At 38.8% G+C, this 20,004-nt stretch overlaps 1 protein-coding gene across 6 annotated transcripts in view; it reads right to left on the bottom strand.

The window, feature by feature from the left end:
• Positions 1 to 435: 435 nt before the first annotated feature.
• Positions 436 to 20,004, bottom strand: part of esrrga (estrogen-related receptor gamma a) — a 180,580-nt gene continuing 161,011 nt past the window's right edge. For all 6 annotated transcript variants that reach the window (XM_051868895.1, XM_051868897.1, XM_051868893.1 and 3 more), the window contains 2 exons: positions 8,624 to 8,893; positions 436 to 4,179 (listed from right to left, as the gene is read on the bottom strand). In XM_051868895.1, coding sequence (XP_051724855.1) covers positions 3,935 to 4,179; positions 8,624 to 8,893 — 515 coding nt within the window. In that variant the 3' untranslated portion in view covers positions 436 to 3,934. The remainder of the gene's footprint in view (positions 4,180 to 8,623; positions 8,894 to 20,004) is intronic.

Here is a 20,004-nt window from a genome sequence, read left to right as displayed (position 1 = left end):
GTATTATAAATATACTAAGTTTGGCGTCTGTACGATGTTTTAATTTTTTTTTAATAAAGCATCTTACGCTCAACAAGCCAGCATTTATTTAATGAAAAATTAATTGAAAACAGTCATATTTAAATCTTATTGCAATATATTCTAAAATGTACTTTATTCCTGTGATGCAAAGCTGAATTTTCAGCATCATTACTCCAGTCTTCAGTGTCACATGATCCTTCAGAAATCATTCTAATATACTGATTTGGTGCTCAAGAAACATTTCTCATTATTTCACGAGCATATATAGATGTATTAATGTACTGATGAGCAAGTCTCGAATCTCGTAATATAAATGGCCTGAACGTTTACCCCACATCATGCAGTCTACAGAACACTACAGCACAAAAAGTCAAAACCACAATGTTCTCACACAGGAAAACACAGCCCGAGTCAAAACTGGAAGCATGTTTAATATTGCTCTACTATTATCCTGAAAGGCATAATTGGAGTTACACATCTGAACTGATCGTAGTTACAGAATCATAGGTCTCTCTTTTTGCATTGAACAATATATACAATGTAAAATAAATACATTTACACAAATGGACATATTGTTTGGAGCACACTGTAATGATGCACATCACAAAAATATACAGTTAATAGTTTTACCGATGTGGAGCACATCTAAAAACTACAGACATGATTCTCACTACAGGTTGTTTCAGCAACTGCTGGGTTGAAATATATCATTATCATACTGATCATAGAAGCTTCTCAAATGCTCTTTTATTCTTTCCCCTTCCTCTGGATCTTGTCCTTCCTTCACTGGTTTCTATGTTAGACTGCCAGGAAGCCTAGATGCGTTTGGCAGACGTGTCAATGCATGAATAAATACAACCAACACCTAGAATCTCTTCAACATTGAAAAATAGCAGTTGTTTGTACATTTGTTCATCCTTAATCCTATAATTTGCAAAATAGTCCAATAGATACAGCATTTGATCACTAATTGAATCGCATTGCACAACAACTGCACCGTCATATTGCTTTAAATAAGAAAATATCTCTAAAAAAAAGTCATTGTGGGTACGGATTAATTACACTTTCATTTCTATGCTGGATAGATGAGTGTTAAAAGACAGTAAAATTGTCTTTAAATGGTTCGAGAGGTCTGTGTACCATTTTTTGTCCAAAATTACACAGTACGTGTCATAAAAGTATTTCGTTTTTCATTTTCTGCACTAAAAGCAACTTGGAAAAAATGCATATCTGAAAGACTGAGTGTAGATCAGGACCACTTGCTCTCGTTTTTAATGAAATCTTACAAAACTGACCAGAATTAGAAAGCTTATCTAGTTTCATATCGCTTCATTTCCATCGTGATCACCTCAGAGTAAAGACAACACAAAAGAAAAGGAAACAAAAAAAAATTAAAGAGAGAAAACAGCACCTCATCTGCCAGGAGTTGATCACGTGAAAAATTTGAGTGCCAACATCTTCTTAACAGCAAGACCCTCCCTCCCAACCCCATGTTTTGACCATCTGATGAGTTGCCATGAGCGATAAGATCTAGTTACGTTACACTAACCTTTCCAAAGCACAATCTATTAAGAGATTTGAATAGCTAATGATAGATACAGTGTATTTATAGAACAAGACTGAGAAAAGCAACTAAAAACCCTCGTTCGTCTTAAAAAATGATCTGTTCTTTCATCTTTTTTTCCGTCATTTTTATTAAGCACACAAAGTCAAAGTGATAGTTTTGAAAACCGATCTTACACCAAAACAAACAAAAATGTTTCTTCCCTTTGCAACCTTAAAGAGTCAAGATATATACCAATGGAGTTCAGCATGAAGGCCTTATGTACAGCATTTTGTTAAGAGAAGGAAAATCAGAAAAAGAGGGGAAAAGGAAGAAAAAGGGTACTATTTCAAAGCATATTTTTCATCGTAACCTATGATATACAGTGTTAGTCTACAAGATCGGAGTTACACAGATGGTCTCTTGTACATATAATGCACCTCCTTTTAAATATTCACTTATATATCAGCATAGATTATATTGATCGTTGATCGGTTGATCTGCGGTAACTAGGAAGAGTCTTTTTTTTTCAGAAGGTTATTTGAGAACCCATCATCTTGCTCCTGAGGATTCATACATCCAGTATTGTCTCTAATCCTACCCTGTCTCTAAAAAATGAACTAAAATTAGAAAAGAAAAAAGAAAGAAGATAAACCGAATCTCCACGGGTAGTACACTACATCTTTTGCGTGTGACAGAAAGGGGAAAAAAACAGAGATGTTTCAGAAAAACACAGCAGACATGAAACACCAAGAAGCTGAACTACATTTTTTTGTTAATTTTTCATTCTTTTTTTTTTTCTTCTTTGATCTGTTCCAATAAAATGTCTTAGGTTAGATTTTTAATCTGTTCATTTACAATATACAATGCTTAAGAATAATCAGAAAATACCCCATACTAATACTGACATATTTCTGATGAAGGCTGTGGATCGCTTGCTTTGATACTTGAGCCTCTCTGCTAAAAATGTCATTTGGAAGAAGATTACATCATGTGTATGATATCTCTGGCACTAAAAAAAAAAAAAGAAAAAAAAAAGAAAAGAAAAAAAATCAGGACCATCGTGAAACTAAATCTACGATGTTTCTCCGTCTTCCCTAAGTGCTATTTTGCTTAACAAAGTTCAAATACTGCTTTATTATGAAAGAATGTCAATAGAATTTCGAGGCTGACGTTAATATATATGCATATATAATTGACTTGAGATAATGGTTATGGTCCTCCTGGCCATATCATGTATGTAATCTATCATCTTATGACAAGCACAGACAGAAACGCGAAAGCTTCTGGAAATTCATTTTCCCAAGTAAGTGTGGCACTAAGAAAAAAAAAAAGCAAACAAAAATTGCATACATATACACCTCCACTTTTTAAACATCTATTGCTTAGAGAAGATAGCAGGTTTTCATCTTCATGGTTCGTAAATCGCGCAACACGGCGGTCGGTAGAAAAACATAACGATCTATTATTAACATTATATGAAGAAACATCGTGTTTGATGACCATACCATATATTTACATCCTTCATTACAGTAAAAATACACTCAAATAAAACATAATAAAATAAAGTCAATAAATAAATGAGTCTGTTCCTTGACCACTGCGATTCATCTTTGCTCGGTATTGCATGAGAGACTAAAGCTTCGGCTATTCCCTGAAAAGATTGAAATGAAATCATTAAAAGAGGCTAGACGTGTTTGGAAGACTTGAAAGAAAAGGACAAGGGAGTGACACACACATGATCAATCCGCATGGCTACATAATGGTGAGGAGCAGCTTCTTCAAAGACGTGAAAATCTCCGTTTGGCTAAACTGCTCCGAGGACCTCTAATGTAATACTGCACATAGTCACTACGCCACACTCTTATGGTAAAGAGGGTCGATTCCTAGATTCCTTCAGCAACATGGGAGCTGGACGGTACAGTTTGGGGAAAGTTTCGCTTGCTGGTGTCCATCGGGTGGACCTCCTTCCTTTGGCAGGGCTGGTCTTTCTTGGCTCCAGTAATTCTCTTTTGAAAATCAACAAAATGTTTCAAAAGCACAAAAAAAGTCAGCATCAGATTTTCGAGAAGAACAAGTCAACGGCTGGTTTCAAGTCCCACTGCTGAATAATGAGAGCAGTCATTTTTTTCCACTTCATATTTTTCTCAATAATCACATTTTAAATCATTCTTATATTTACGTATCATTGTCAGTAATTAGAAGTACCATTACGGTTATGTTTTTAGTTATTATTTGATAAAGTTTATAGACAAAGGTTTCATGAACAGCGGCAGAGAGTTAGTCAGTGTCTGCCCGGTGAAGGGGCGGAGTCAGTGACGTACCCCCTCCAGCTCTCTGTCGGTATAACGCGGGGCCGGGGGGGCGGAGTTAGACCTTGGCCTCCAGCAGCTCCAAAAACAGTTTGTGCATGGGCACTTTGCCGTCCTGTTTGATGCTGTAGAAGTGCTGCACTGCCTTGGTGGACGTTTGCCGGAGCAGAGGCAGGGTCATGAGCAGCTTGCCGGCCCGGCGCGGGTCCTCTGCATGCTGGCCCGCCTCGTAGTCCTGCAGGGCCTCGTGCAACACGTCCTGGAGTTTCTGCACAGCTTCCACGTCCTCTATATGCATGGAATCTGGAAAAACAATTATTCACCGGACAATGATGAGTAACTGATACCCAGCACTGGGCAGTAACTGATTACGTAATCTGGATTATGTAATCAGATTCCAAAAATTAAGTACTTGTAATAAGATATTACATTTTAAAATACTCGTAATCAGACTACAGTTACTTTTTTATTGATGACTTGATTTTATTGATTTCATATTGTTGATAACAAAGAATGGAATTTATTTTCTTTCTCTTTTTTGAAATTTTTTATATTATTTGGTATATTTTTATGTACAAGATTATCCTATTCAAATTAATGTGATAAATGAGCTAGCTCAAAAGTAATCTAAAAGTAATCAAAAAGTAGTCCGGAGTGGGGAGTGTTATTGCTGGTGATGCAGGCCTTACTGAGCCATCGGATTTTATCAAAAATATCTTTATTTGTGTTCTGAAGATGAACAAAAGTCTTACGGGTGTGGAACGACATGAGGGTGAGTAATTAATGACAGAATTTTCATTTTTGAGTGAACTAACCCTTTAAATGTAATGGATTATGCTAGTAACTACATTTTTTGTCATGTAATTTGGAATCAGTAACCGATTACAATTTGTAAGCAATCTACACAGCACTGTATGTGTATATATATATATATATATATATATATGTATATATATATATATATATATGTATATATATATATATATATATATATATATATATATATATATATATATATATATATATATATATATATATATATATATATACACACACACACACACACACACACACACACACACACACACACACACATACACACCATTTAAAATTTTGGGGTGGCTCAAAAATCAAAGAAGTTTAAATAGGCATGACACTCCCTGATGCTAGTCCTGTACGGGACTTTTCTTTTCTTTCTTTCTTTTTAAAAAATCCATTTTAGGCTGATGGAAACCTGAGGATGAAGTCCTGGCAAAAGGAAAGGGATTAAACGAATGTGACTCATCCTTTTTTGCCAGCCCTAAGCTCATTCTCCAGTGATTAAAGGCACACTTGAGTGTTAAACGCTGAGACTGTCCTCAGCACGTGTTTACAAGCCTCTCTATGGGACTGATGAATGGCACGGGCGACAGAAACAGTGTTTGGAGGAGAGCTGATATGGCACTTGTCTAAGCGAGAGAAACAGAGGCTCGAGTCAGGAAACAATACCTCAGCCTGACTGGCATTGTCTGCCAGAAATGTCAAACAGGCTGCATTTGCATTTGCACTCGTTAGTACAGCATTCACGCCCGTTCACCGCGACAGACGTGCCTCTGAGAACGCAATTAGTCTCAGGCAGCTACTATCTTTGCTGTGTTGTGCTCCAGTTGCTAATATAGTTGCACTTTTCCAGCTAATCCAAGCCTTGGATGCTACTACGCAGTGCTCTGATGGTTTTATCACATCACAATGGTAAAGAAAGTGCTTTGTCTGACTTGCTCTTTATAGACTGACTCCACCAACAGTATTGACTCGGTTTTCTACTGTGGCGTGTCAATCCGATCCTGTTCCCTCCGGATAAAATGTCCAAATGCACACTGGCTTTTGGCAAAGATGTCACAATCAATGCATTGCCTCAAATCAATTGATACATACACGTTAAATAATAATTGTATGGTTAAGTATTGATAAAAGTGAGACCTCGTGAGGTTCCTCTATTAGTAGAGAGTGCCGTCTTTCCTTTGGGCTGGCCGGGGGTGGCAAACGTTAGCCTGCTTCAGGCTACGATTCGATATCCTAACCCTTCAGTGTCTGGAGCCCATCTAGAATTCAGACAGCGAGGTCTCGTCCATCAGTCACATGGGCTTTGGCCATCTGAAAAGTGACCTGTGATCCGACAGAAATCCCTGGCAGGAAAGTGCTTACCTGCACCTTTCCACACAAGCTGCTCTATCAATCTCACGGAAAAACTCAAAGCGTACTAGAAAACACATTTTCTGCACGCTATTTGTGCCTTAAAATTTACTATGAAAAAGACACTTTGCTAGACTCTGTTAGGATTTCCCAGAACAACACTGAAATTGTGTCAGTAAATGGTTGTATTAGTTGAAGAAATGAGAGGTCATGGACCGCTTTACTTTATGACTCATTCACTTACATTTTAAATAATGTGTCCTTTAAAAAGAAACATGCACCGTAATGAGATCAGCTGCAACATAAAGCTTTCAAATAAATAGGAAAAAGTGTCACTGACATCAATTGCTTAAGCAATACTGTGTCTATTGAAAGACAGTGAAATACTTAGGATCTGAGTGGAAATATCCAGCACTTTGGGGCTTTAGAAAATGGAGGAGTGTATCATTTTTTTAGCAGCTGTCTGAAACACTCTGCTCTCCACTAAAAAAAGAAGTGACAAAATGGCTCACCTTTGAAATCGGACATGATGCATGTCTCTCCTGAGAGAAGAGTGCGGAGAGAAGCCGCAGAGAGAAAGTCTCGATAAATACAGAGAATGACACCCGAGAGCGAGAGAGAGAGAGAGAGAAAAAAAAAAAACAGAACCAGGACTAGCGATTAGCCTATGCATCAGGCTACAGGAAGTCTCATTGTGTATGCTTCAGAAAAAAAAAGGCGTAAACGTGGACAGAAGATGAATAAATCTACCACTCATCGATCACTTTTACCTTTTTTTGGCGGGTTGACACGCATGTCAACAAAGCTAGATGAACTGCTAATTGTCGAATCAATTAAAAAATAATTTCTCAAAAGAGTCACGTGCTCTCTCGGTCTCTCAGGGGTGCACTTTGGGCAGAACGGCCCCCGGTGTCTGCAGGCCGGGGCCAAACTCGCGAGCCGTCATCCGCAAGCGAGCAAGAGCAATCTGCTTTTTCATTTTTCAGCATGGCCAGGCCCAGCCGGAGATTGATCGTCACATATGGCCCCAGAAAACAAACTGTCAATACCTTGAGCGCTGGAGAATTTGAACAAATAGCCGCCCTCCCATTCAAGCTGCTCATTGCGTCCCATTTAACAGATTTTATTGACAGTTTCCTTCTTGTAATTAAAGGGAAAACTACTGGCCAGCAACCAAGATAAAGTTCAAAGATGGGGTCAACACAAAGGGAGCCAGAGGGCCATGGCGTGACTGTCGATGGTGGACAACATCAGAGCCTGTTATTGACATGCAGGTGCATAGTGATGGGCTCCTTACTTAAGAGGCATCTGAGCAGAGACTTATGCTAATTCGGAGAGGGGCCGCAGCCGTGCTTTTGAAGGATTTCAAACGGGGCGGGGAGGGGTGGGAACATTGTTTAGTGTGCGCGTGAACAGTGGAAGAGTAAACATGAGAGAAAGAAAGATGAAGATATTAAGATAACTGTACCTGAATGACTCTACCACTACATCAGTCTTTAACATTCCAAAGCAGGGAGTTTAACTCTTTCTATCTTTCTAAAAATTATCAACAGCCCATATTAAGTGTACAAAAAAATAAACATTGTGCTGATGACGGGAAATTCAAGAGGCCTCAAGTGCAATTCAAACTAAATGTAGCATCTTATTTCATTTGCATTAGGATTACTGTGAATGATTTTGTTTAGGAATGGAATGTTGACTTTAATCAGAGCAGACACCATATTAAAGTTGACATGAACAAAAACAAAGTAATGACAGATAGAAGTGGGTCAATGACATGTAAGAGTGTCCATGATGAAGAAAAGGAAAAATTTTAATTCTTAAAAAACAAAATGTACTCTTTATTAAAGGGTCAGTTCACCCAAAAATGAAAATTCGTCCATAGACGTTAGCAATGCCTATTTAAAGTTAGCAATTTAACCACCACTTTCAAGGTCCAAAAAGGTACTACAAAAGGAAAAAAAAAGTCGACATGACTGCAGTGGTTCAACCTTAATTTTATGAAGTGACGAGAATACTTTTTGTGTTCAAAAACAAAAATAATGACTTTATTCAACAATTTTAGCGATGTCTTTAATACCTTTCTGGACCTTGAAAGTGGTGGTTAATATACCTCTCGGATTTCATCAAAAATATCTTAATTTGTGTTCCAAAGATGAATGAAGGTCTTACGGGTGTGAAACATCATGAGGGTGAGTAATTTATGACTGAATTTTCATTTTTAGGTAAACTAACCCTTTTAATGTTGGTTTCATATGTTTTTCATTTTCATTTTCAAAAAATGTAATGACTCTTTTGTCATGCATGTATGAATGTAATAATGAATCACTGTATGTATAAACTGTGTTCATAATTTATTTTTGAATACATTCATAAATCTGGACAAAAATTGAGCGTCATGCCATTGACCCAATTTTAAAATGTCATTTTTTTTTTCTTCATAATTTTTTCGGGAAATTTGTTAAAAGATGTTTTGTGATTGATTGATCAATCCATAACAGTATGACATACTGAATACATCAAATCAAATATGGCGCCTGCTCTGACTGAAATCTATAGCATCTGCTCATTTTACCTGAGTTAGCCAGGGCTATAGCTTTAAGAGTGACGAACTCCTCCTTCTCCAGCTTCATGCTCTTATATTTCTTCACCAGCTGAAGAATGGCGTTATTCAGGTCGAGCAGGCCGGCCAGCTTGGACTGATCCTCATCCATGATGTAGTCTTCAGCGTAGACCAGCTTGTCCTCAAAAGACAGTGAGCGGTAGACTACACGCAGGATCAGGATCTCCATCCACGCGCTCTGCAAGAGACTCATCTGGTCCGCCAGCGAAAGTGTGGAAAACCCTGAGAAAAAGCAAGAGAAAGAGCTTTGTTCAACTCAACGATGAACGCTCAGCTTCAAATCAACATTCAACTTGGCATACGATATTAAAGCTCAGTTCATTGTCAGAAGTTTCTGGTTGTGTTAGTGGGAAGCATTGACATTCTAGAGGTGTAATACAGAGGAAAACTCCAGTGGGAGTGAGCTGAGGCACCTAGCACGAGCCTTGGCTCTCATCTCCTGCTGCGCTGCAGGCCAGGGGGCATCCTGAGGGAGGGCACTCCTTATCTCCCCCAACATGCAGCATGGATCAATTCTTCCCATCACACCAACTGAAAGACTAATTGCTTGCCTCAAACTCCTTCTCCTTCCTCCTCCCCCCACTCTGCACACACTTTTTTTTTTTTTTTTTTTTTCAGTTTTCAGTCTTTTTGCTAGAAGTGAAGGAAGTCTTGAAGTTCATGTTCATGAATGCCATTTGAAACAGATTATCACAAGGCTTTTGTCTGTCCATAAGAAAAGGAAGTTAACCTTCATGTTCAGTTTGGGGTCTGAGAAACATACTTAATATTGAGGTACCAGGTGATACCTGAAGATGTTTCCTAATACTATTATGCCCCAACTATAAGATGAATAAATACAATGATTTTTCACATGCTAAGATTTTTTGATTGATGCACACACCATTCAAAGACCTCAAATTGAGGGTTAAAGTTTCAATAATTTCTATCTACTTTTACTGGGTCAGATGAATGTTTTAAGTGAAGTGAAGGGAAATAAGAGGTTAATTTCAAAATCAACCCAACTATTATTGAAATAATAATAGTAAAATACATAAAGGGTTAGTTCACCCAAAAATGAAATTTCTGTCATTAATTATTCACCCTCATGTCGTTCCAAACCCGCAAGACCTTCATTCATCTTCGGAACACAAGATATTTTTGATGAAATCTGAGAGGTTTTTTTATCTCCCGCAGAAAGCAACATAATTACCACGTTCAAGGTCTAGAGAAGTAGTAAAGACATTGTTAAAATAGTCAACGTGACTACAGTGGTTCAACCTTAATGTTATGAAGTGACAAGAATACTTTTTGTGCGCAAAAACAAAACAAAAATATTGACTTTATTCAACAATTTCTTCTCTACCCTGTCAGTCTTCTACGCAGTTGATGCAGTGCAGCGCTTCAGCGTTTATGTCAGAACGGTGGCTCAGTATTGGCCGATGCCGTTCATGTAAGCAGCACAACGCATGCGTGTGATGCTGATGCAGAAGCCGGCCAATACAGAGCTGCCGTTCTGACGTAGAACATGGAAGCTCTGCAATATGTCTTCAACAAAAACTGTGTAGGAGAATGACAGGGTAGAGAGGAAATTGTTGAATAAAGTCGTTATTTTTGTTTTGTTTTTGCACACAAAAAGTATTCTTGTCACTTCATAACATTAAGGTTGAACCACTGTAATCACATTGACTTTTTTAACGATGTCTTTACTACTTCTCTGAACCGTGAATGTAGTCATTTTGTTGCTTTCTATGGGAGATAAAAACAACCTCTCGGATTTCATCAAAAACATCTTAATTTGTGTTCTGAAGATGAAGGAAGGTCTTACGGGTTTGGAACAACATAAGGGGGAGTACTTAATGACAGAAATTTCATTTTTGGGTGAACCCTTTAAAATAAAGTGCAAGTACTCTTTCCAAAACCAAGACAGATAGAATGTAGCTTGTAAAGTGCAAGTAATCCTAATAAACTGCATAAGTGCTTGAGAGCCATCCATCAGCTCTAAAGGAGAGGGACAGGCAAAACAGCACCTGTTGGTGTTGGACCTTTTCGTCTCATCTCACTCATTCTGCTCTTCCAAGAACAGATGAAGCGTCTCTCTTTGCGACAGCAAGGGGGCTAATCTGGGTGGCGGGGGAACGAAAGGGAAAGAGATGCTTACCAACATCTGTTGTGGAGAGATGCCTTCAGAGAAAGCAAGCAATTTTGCTAAATTTTTTTCTTCTCTTTTTTGAAATCTCTTTCTGTGAGTTAATCACTAATGGCATGGAGCTCATTAGGTATAGGTTTCAGGCTATTGTTTATACCAACCGCTAATTTATTATCCCAAACTGTTAACATCTCTGATCTCATTAGAGGCAGACTAAGAGCTGGTGAGCAGTTGGTGCCTCCCCTGGCCTGCTGGTGCTAGTGTGCTCAATGCCAGTTGGCAGGGCCATCTTCTACTACTTAATAAAATCATCAAAAGGGATTAAGCCAAGAATTTCTTAAGGGGGTCTAATGCAAGACCGCTGCATTCTTACGAAGACATTGGCCTCAATGAAAGGTGGCACTGGCTAAAAATAAGATCACACTTTCTTGGCCTCCTTAGAGGCACGTGCAGTCCTTTAATATTGCTGATCATTTGGAAAAAAATCCACTAACCTACTTCGGATCTATGCAAATCAGAGTATTTTAAACCGAAACACTCATTCTATATACAAATGATAAATCATTAGCATGATTTTGACTATAAATTATATTTTATTGAGTAATTGATTGGAGTGATTGGAGATTCACTTTGAAAAAATATAAACACTGTTTTGCATGGTTGGTGACACCAGTAGACATTTAAAAGGGTTATCATCGGCAGAGTTGATCATGAAAAGAAACGAATCGTACAGGAGTCGAACGATGGAAGGCTGAAGACACTATATATCAAGATAGATCAAGAGATGCAGAGGGACAAAGAGAATGAGAGTACGAGGGACAAACAGAGAGACAAAATAAAGGCAGGGGGCGGGTGAGGAGGGGGTTGTGGAGTGGAGTGGAGTGGCAGATGGACGGAGCCCATCGCCTTGAGCTCCCCCTGTGCCACTCCCAGCCCTCCCTCTCAGCCACTGCTGTTAGTAAATAATTAGATTTACACATTCCCCAATCTCCACACATCTCTCCGCAGAATAATTAAAAGCCGGATGATTAGTTTATTGAGTGGAAGGAAGAACTTTTTTTCCCTCTTTATTGAGGTCCATCAATGATTTTATCAGGGGCTCGCGCTTTTACGGTTGTCATGCCAGTGCAGGCATCCAATTTTTCTTATCTCCCTGATTAATACAAATGCTGTTTCAGGACGCATTAATTAACAGATACAAATCTACGTTCTCATGGCTGGATCGATAGAGAGAAGAAAAGAGCCATCAATGTGAATTTACTGCTGATGATGGAAAAGGTTCTCTATTGACATTTACGCGAGGGCAAACTTTAAAGATGCATTTTTCCCCTTCTTTTCATCTGTTATTTCATTTCACAAAAGCGCTCAGTGGCGACCGTGATTACGGTTCACCTTTGGATGCTTTGCTGCGTGAGAAAGGATCCAAAGAGCTGAATTAAAGTGCGTCACTGTCATTTCAGCTGTGGTAAATGTGTACAACTCTTTTCCCAAAGGACTTCCTGTAACAAGAGGAAGTTTATTGACTCAGTGCAGGCACGACACTAGACAAGGCATGACAGTCTAAATACATACACACACATAAACAATATGTATTTTTAAACATATATTCAGATATTCCATATATCTTTTGTGCTGGAAAAAGCAAGCCATGTAACTCTGGATAACAGTCCCTTTTATTTGGCAGACACAAAGCAGACTGCCCCATCCTGATGACACACAGGCATTATCTGATCCAGCGTTCAATCTCCAGTAAGGTCCTCTCAATTTAACTCTCTTAGCCCGGAGACCAGCTTCAGAGCTCAGACTCCATCTCTCTCGAGCAGGACTGAAGGGGCTTTGCCACTGGCACAATCTCTCTTCTTCTCTCTATCTCTCTCTTTTCTCTCAGTAAACTGATGCACTTTGTGCTAGATGGGGAGGAAAGGCTAAGTATGTGGATCTGTGAAGGTTACACCAGTAGAAGGTATCTGATGGCTGAGGCCTTGTGAAACCTGCAGTGGCTTTTCAGAAGAAATAAGCATTGGAGCAGCGCATAGCACAGGCTGACAGAAAGAGGCTGCGGTGCAGCCATGCGAAGTTAACCCCTGCCGGGCAGGACTGCTCACCACCAGGCCTCACAGCAACCACCGGCCGTCCGTCTGCCAAATCTTTTCTGACTGCACGTTTACACACTGAGAGAGCCCGCCGAGACAAACACACACACACACGCAGTCGTTCCTCCTCCTCGTCTTCCTCAAGGCAGACTTCACCTCAGCAACGCTGCTTAGCCGTCATATAAACACACGTGCGCTCAAGCTCCTCCGTCTCACTCTAAGCAACACCCCTGTTTATTTTCTCATGGTTGCGGGGTAAATGAACACGCTTGAGCAATGAGAATCAGTTATATTCTGCGTGCTGACTGCACTGGATGTTTATTTGACGTATCCTGGCTCCCTCCTGAGCTCCTGTGTGAATATACCACTCTATTTGCTTTCACACTTTGTCAAGATGATGATGACACAGTGACTAATCTACTTGTAAAAATAGTGCTGGGGAGAACGAAGGTGAGACTTAGTAATATTAGTCCAAGTTGTCATATCGCCTTAAGAGAACAGCACTGGATGATAAAAGACAAAAACAAACGTAAATCTATAACAGATATATTAACATGTGAATTCATCACAATATCTGGAAAACAGCACAATTGTGAGAGTAATAAACAATAAGTTAATATTGATTAACTTACATTTTATACAATATTACCAGTTACACTGTGTAGTTTTGGTCTACCAATGGAAATCGTTCCAAACGAATCCACAGCAGAACCATTGGACGTCTCGGAGCAACACATAATAGTGAGCTTTGTTTCTTTCTTGAATGAATCAGCGTTTTTGAATGAATTGTTTGAGAAAATGATTCAACAACTCACTCATAAAGACTTGTTTTATTCCTGAGTAAATCAGTGCTTCTGAACAAATTGACTGAATGAATGATTCAATGACTCACTCATAAAGTCACTCACTTAAAAGACATGTTTTGATGTAAATGCATTTTTATTAAGCGTATTTAATAATGTATAGTCCCCCTCCCCATATCTTTTCACCTCTGTACTATTGTGTATTTGAGTCACTAAAACAGATCCTTTGTAGCATCAATCTCCAAATAAGTCATGAAAAGGATGTTTCTTTGGAATACATTCAGCTGATTACTCTAAGCTTACAGATAAGCCTGTGGTGAGGCTAATGATGCCAAAGTTCATGGTGAGACAGAAACAACCACCATGCCAGTCTCTGTCTGTCCATTTACTGCCCCAGCAAGGCGCTAAGACGCTCCCTCACCAGATAAACCAGCTTTCTGCAAAACTCCTGCACCGGAACAACTCCCACCAAAGGAAATGGCAAATATTAGCCTACAGAAGTCTTGAACAAATCAAAAACAACATGAAAAGGCAAACAAGAGTGTTCTGTGTGTGTGTAAACAGTCGGGTCTTTAGTCTCCCTTCCCCCCTCAGCAAGGAGGGGGGACACAGGGGAAGTGATGACAGGAGCCGCATACACACAAACCGCCGCAGCGCTCCTCTTTGCTTTTATCACCGGCTGCCTTTCATCTCCACAAAACAACACCAGTCAGAGAGAGAAAGAGAGAAAAATCACACTTTTTAGGAAGGAAAACACATTAACACCGCCATAGCTGTCCACATCCATTTAGCGGCTAAGCAAATATTCACCTGTCAGTATGAGGCATGCTGCCGTACAGCATTTACCGTGATCACATGTGCACCGCTACGGTGTTAAACAGCTGCTGGCTTCTGCTCCACCATTCAATAGAGTTAAACAGAATTGAGTGATTTTCCCTCAGGCTTTTCTTTGGGAAAAAAATGGAATTGTTTTTTATGGCACTTATTATTTTGTTTCCGTTTTGAGAGGAATTTTAGAAGCCGAAAGCAATCAGCTGAAGGCTAATTCTGTAGGAGGGTGAAGTAATTGGATAAAAGGTTATCAACTCTCATTAGACTACTGAAACTCATAAGTCACGAAAGTGACTCTATTTATTGTCTTAATACATGTTCTTATTCGTATTGTGCTCAATTAATAGGTGCATATTAACCTAAAAATAAAAATCTTTCAGTAAAATGTTTCAACTAGCTCCAACCATTTGGCGCCATTTTGGTATATAATGCAACTTTTCAAATTCCAATCAACTCCCAAGTGATAAAATCAATTTATTCTTGTTGAATATCCTGTTTTACTTGAAAATCGGTCAGATGGAAGCAAAATCAGTTGCCCACTGGTTAATTCAATTGCATTAACAAAGTGCAAAACTCCAAAAAAAAAAAAAAAAAAGTAATTTTATTTAAACTGTCACATCTTTCTCCAGATTATTAGGACACAACTAATAACACAACTAATTTACTGTTGTCTTGCAGGATTTGCTCCACCCAATGCAGAGAAGATGCTGCATCGTCACGTTAGCACGGCTTCTTGATTCTAATGCACCTTAATTAGCAATCGGCAGACTCTTAATTGCATACATTAAGGCCGATTGGTGGTGGAGATTAATTCTAAATATACCCAGACAGCTGGTTAAGATAGCATGGATTACTGTTCGGACTGTACTTTTCCACTTAATTGCGTATGGAAACGAGGCAGCAACAAGCACATGTGCCCTGGTGGCGGCCACGGAGAAGGGCGGCAGCTCCCCGGACTGTAATAAAGCATCCATGGCAGAAGCTCCACAGATGGAGTGACATTAACCACAGCGCTGAAAAGCCATTTCCAACAATGAAATATCAATATTTACATTTTAATTACACCTTTTTCCCATTTCTCCCCAGAGTCTCTTAAGGTTGGAGAATGTAGAAGTGTCTCTTCAGGGTTTCGGGAGAAAGGGTGATATTATTAATCTCAGGATTGACGTGGATTTGGAGATTTTATTGTTTTCAGAAAAGTTATGTTGAACTAATGAGATTAATAATGTGGCAAAAAGACAAAATAAACATGTCCCCTCTTTCCTGTTTCTCGTGGGGTTCGGTTTGGCTCATCCCTATACTTGCTGTTTTTCGTGCTAATGTTTGCGGGAATGACAGCAGTTTTGTCCTATTCCTATTAGGGGGCATTAGTGTAGTTTACACAGAGCTCTAGAGCTCTCCGCCTCACTCCTGCGCCAGTTGGATGTCTTTGATGTGCGACTCCCCTACGGGTGTCGAAGCGGCTCCCGCTGGCAAGGTCCGTCGAACGCAACTGCCGTCGTTCCATCAGGCACAAAAGGATGTGCTAGCAAAGGCCACGAGATGCACCAGGCAAGGGCTTAAGTCTGAGCCTCAGACGCCCCCTTAGTTTGCCACGGCATATAGTCAGGAGCGTGAGAGCGTGTGTGTGTGTGTGCGCATAAGGGAGGGGTGTGGGGCAAATACTTATACGGATTCATTTGTTTTCCCATGCTGATCGATAAAGCCCCTTACGAGGCTGTATTGACAAACCCTATCTCATCTGGACGTTGTGAAAAAAAAACACAAGAAAAAAATCTTTGATGATACATTCTTCTCTGAAACATGGAATAACTGCGATTACCGCAGCATTTTATTTATATGCTTATCACTGGAGATTAAATTTGGGAAAAAAAATCATCCAGATCTTTCCGATAGAGTCCTGACTGCATGGATTAATTTCATACTGGAGGATTAGCGTCTCTCTCAAACATGATCCTGGCCAGACAAACAGAAGCAGAGGAATGTCCCGATTTCCACAAACACTCCGGCGTCAACGACGCACGCAGACAGACAGGGAGTCTCGCGCTTAAAAGCGTGCCTTAATGCTTCCGAGACAAGACATTACCCCATTCCACGGCAATGAGCACCTTTTAATTTCTGCAAAAGCCACGGCTGAAAATCTTAATTAATTGTTCCATACTGCTTCAGGGTCATTATGCAATGTAATAAAGGCCGTGTAATTATGAAATTTTACAGCCATTACTGAGGCTGATAGCTCGTATTTCATCATCAGGCGGGCCGATGGCTTTCCGGGTGCACGGCTCCAAGTGATGGACTGCACACAGATCTATCAGGCCCAAACAATAAGCTGGCCCGGCTGGCGTAATAGCTACCCACAGATGAAGCAACAGATAAAGATAAACTGTAAATCCGCAGCACAAACCCAAATGTTGTTTAGCGTCCGGCGCGAGCGACCATCGAAGCTGCGTTTTGATTACGCAATTGGAAATAAGGCAGCGATGCATGTGAAGGAAGTAGCTGGGTGTTGGGAATTTGTAAGTGTGCGTGTGAATGGAGAGACAATGAGCTAGGATGGCCATTTATGCACTTAAAGGAATAGTTCATCCATGAATGAAAGGAATAGTTTGTCCATACAGTGAAAGTTCATGTCCAATGTTCTTTTGGACCCCATTGATTTTCACTGTATGAAAAAAAAAAAAAAAAAAAAATCCAAAATCTATTTCTTCAAAGAAAGTAAGTCATACAAGTTTGGAACTGGGTGAACTGTCCCTTTAACACACACACAAAGAAATTAAAATATAATGAGGGACGCGAGAGAACCTGCACTGTGACGTATAGCTATTTCAAAACAGAGAGAATAATATAACAGAGTAATACATGAAAGCATCGATCATGATAAACACAAGAGCTTATTTGAGGAGGGCCACATTTTATGTGCAAAATATGCAGGGTGGAAAGAATGAGGCGAAAAAGAATATGCTGATGCCAGTTTTGCAAGACACAATGGCTCTTTGGCCTTAGAAGTACAGAGGAGGTTCTGTGGAGGGAAACTCTCTATACCTGAGGGACTGCAACAAAAGAGACAGAGAGGGAAATTCAGAAGAGGAAAAAAAGGAAGGGAGAACATTTTGGACACACTGAAGGTAGCAGACATTTAAATGTGAATTTACATTCAAATATGAAATATGGTGATGAGGTGGAGGACACTTAGATGTTGAGACGTCCATGCGTGTGAGTCTGTGTGTGTGAGAGAGAGTACTGTATTTGAACCAGTATTGCTTTTCAATCTCTTTGAATATGGACTGGCTAAAAACTCATTCAGGATCAGCACATGGGTCAATGACAAATAAGTGTCCACAATAAAGAAAAGGAAAAATCTTCTTTTTTTTTTAATATACAGATAAATATATATATTTATATATAAATATTAGTGCTGTCAACGTTAACATTTAATTCAAAATCCTTAACACGTTAAAATAATTGAACGCATATTTAACGCAAAAAAAAAAAAAAATATGGAAGCATGCGAAATTGCGTCATAACGTAATTCACGTCACGCAGTTAGATGATCTTAAAGTCCATGCTGATTATATCAGAGATGGCAGAGAGAATTATTCATTCCAGTGTCTGTTTCGCTTTAAAACACAAACTCTCTGTCATATTCTGTCATTGTATCTGAAGAGCGCGAGCGGAACGGAATGTTGAAACATCCCACCGCTGTATGGCCAGATGATATGAAAACTTTCTCGGCTGGATAAAGCAAACCAGCTTCTTGCTATAAAAGTTTTGATGGATGAGGATTGCAATCAAAGTAAAGACGATTGCGGTGACATACAGGAGTCATACATTAAGTACGTGTGAGTCTGTTATACTGATGGGCAAACAAATCATGTATGAGCGCTCTCGACGCACTGACCGCACATTGTATTTATGCACAGACACATTTCAGTACATTCACACACATTCAGGATAATGTTTAGATTTGTCCTGTGTATGTTGCTGTGTACTTTAGTATATATGCAGGTCAAGGCGGCTGTTTAGGACATTTTTTTCGTGGTCCTGTTCAGTATCGCAACTGTAAACAAGCTCTTTGCTGTTGCACATACTATACACTGTGAATTCTGAAACATTTTTTTTTTGCTGTGATTTTTTTTGTTTTTTTTGGGTGTACATGTACATGGGTGTACGTTTATGTTTGGTGTACATTAATGTATGAATTATATGAAAAAATATCATTTGGATATTTGGTGTCCTTTTTTTTGGAAAGACATCTAAATTTACTTTGAAAAAAGCTGAAAAATACAGTTTTGTGAAAATCACACTTCAATCTGATGGTTTACTTTGCTGGATATAGGCAATGATGACAAAATGGACATGTTAAACAAGATAAATGGTGTATGCTTAATTTCACGATAAGTGTGTGATTAATCGTGATTAAAAAAAAATGAATCTATTGACAGCCCTAAAAAATATATATAAATATATCAAAAGGATAAATTATATAAAATACATAAAATTTCAAATAATTAATAGTAAAATGCCAAACTTAAAGATTAAAATCTTGTATTTTATATTATTTTCTTTAAAAATTATATATATACACAGTCAAACCAAAATTTATTCAGACACCTTGAACATTTCATTCATTAATAGTTTATTTACTATAGTTTCAAAAAAATGGTAATAAAATATGACAAGATCTCAGAGTTAAACTGTGTTAGAAAAAATTAATCTTAATTATGTCAGATAACACTTAAGCAAAACATGGTCAGGTCAAAGTGTCTGAATAATTTTTGTTTCCAAATTTTTTATCAATTTTACTGGTAGTCCACTGTATGAAGAATTTTTGGGTATAATATGTCACAGTTTACTTTATTTTGCTATCATCACTTACATAAATGAACTATAGTGTCCTCCACCCACTAGTAAAAATATATCAAAAATATCAAAAATGTCTGAATAATTTTTGGTTTTATATATATATATATATATATATATATATATATATATATATATATATATATATATAAAAGATTAAGATGTTTATCATATTAGAGGTCTAAAAAAGTATCAGTCATTGACTCAATTCTACTCTGAGGTTCCTTTCAAATGCCACTTCAGGTTTCTGTTCTGCTTTTTCAATACAGTATGTGAAGAAGACACTTTCTCTGTTAAAAACATGGCCAATCACATTATTTATAAGCAACACAGTGGGCACGACCATATACGGGCCGTGTCGCCTTGCCACCGCATCGATAATAATTTACATCATGATTAGGCTCGCATACAGGACCAAGGCAATATGTTGCACATCTTCGAGAGCCGCCTGTTTAACTCACAGTCTCGTTTGGACGGGTACACACGAGGTTATAATTCCTCAGAGCCGGCCGACAGCTCAAATCCAATCCCATTTTCCTGCCTGCTTGCTCTTTGATGGAGATGATGCCCCCCTGAACTGATACTTTGGGGTGGGGTTTCAGGGGAGGGCCATTTCGA

Source organism: Ctenopharyngodon idella, chromosome 17 (assembly GCF_019924925.1).
Source record: "Ctenopharyngodon idella isolate HZGC_01 chromosome 17, HZGC01, whole genome shotgun sequence".
NCBI lineage: Eukaryota > Metazoa > Chordata > Actinopteri > Cypriniformes > Xenocyprididae > Ctenopharyngodon > Ctenopharyngodon idella.
The sequence above is the reverse complement of the archived record's forward strand: the minus strand, read 5'-3'. Positions and strand labels throughout refer to the sequence as shown.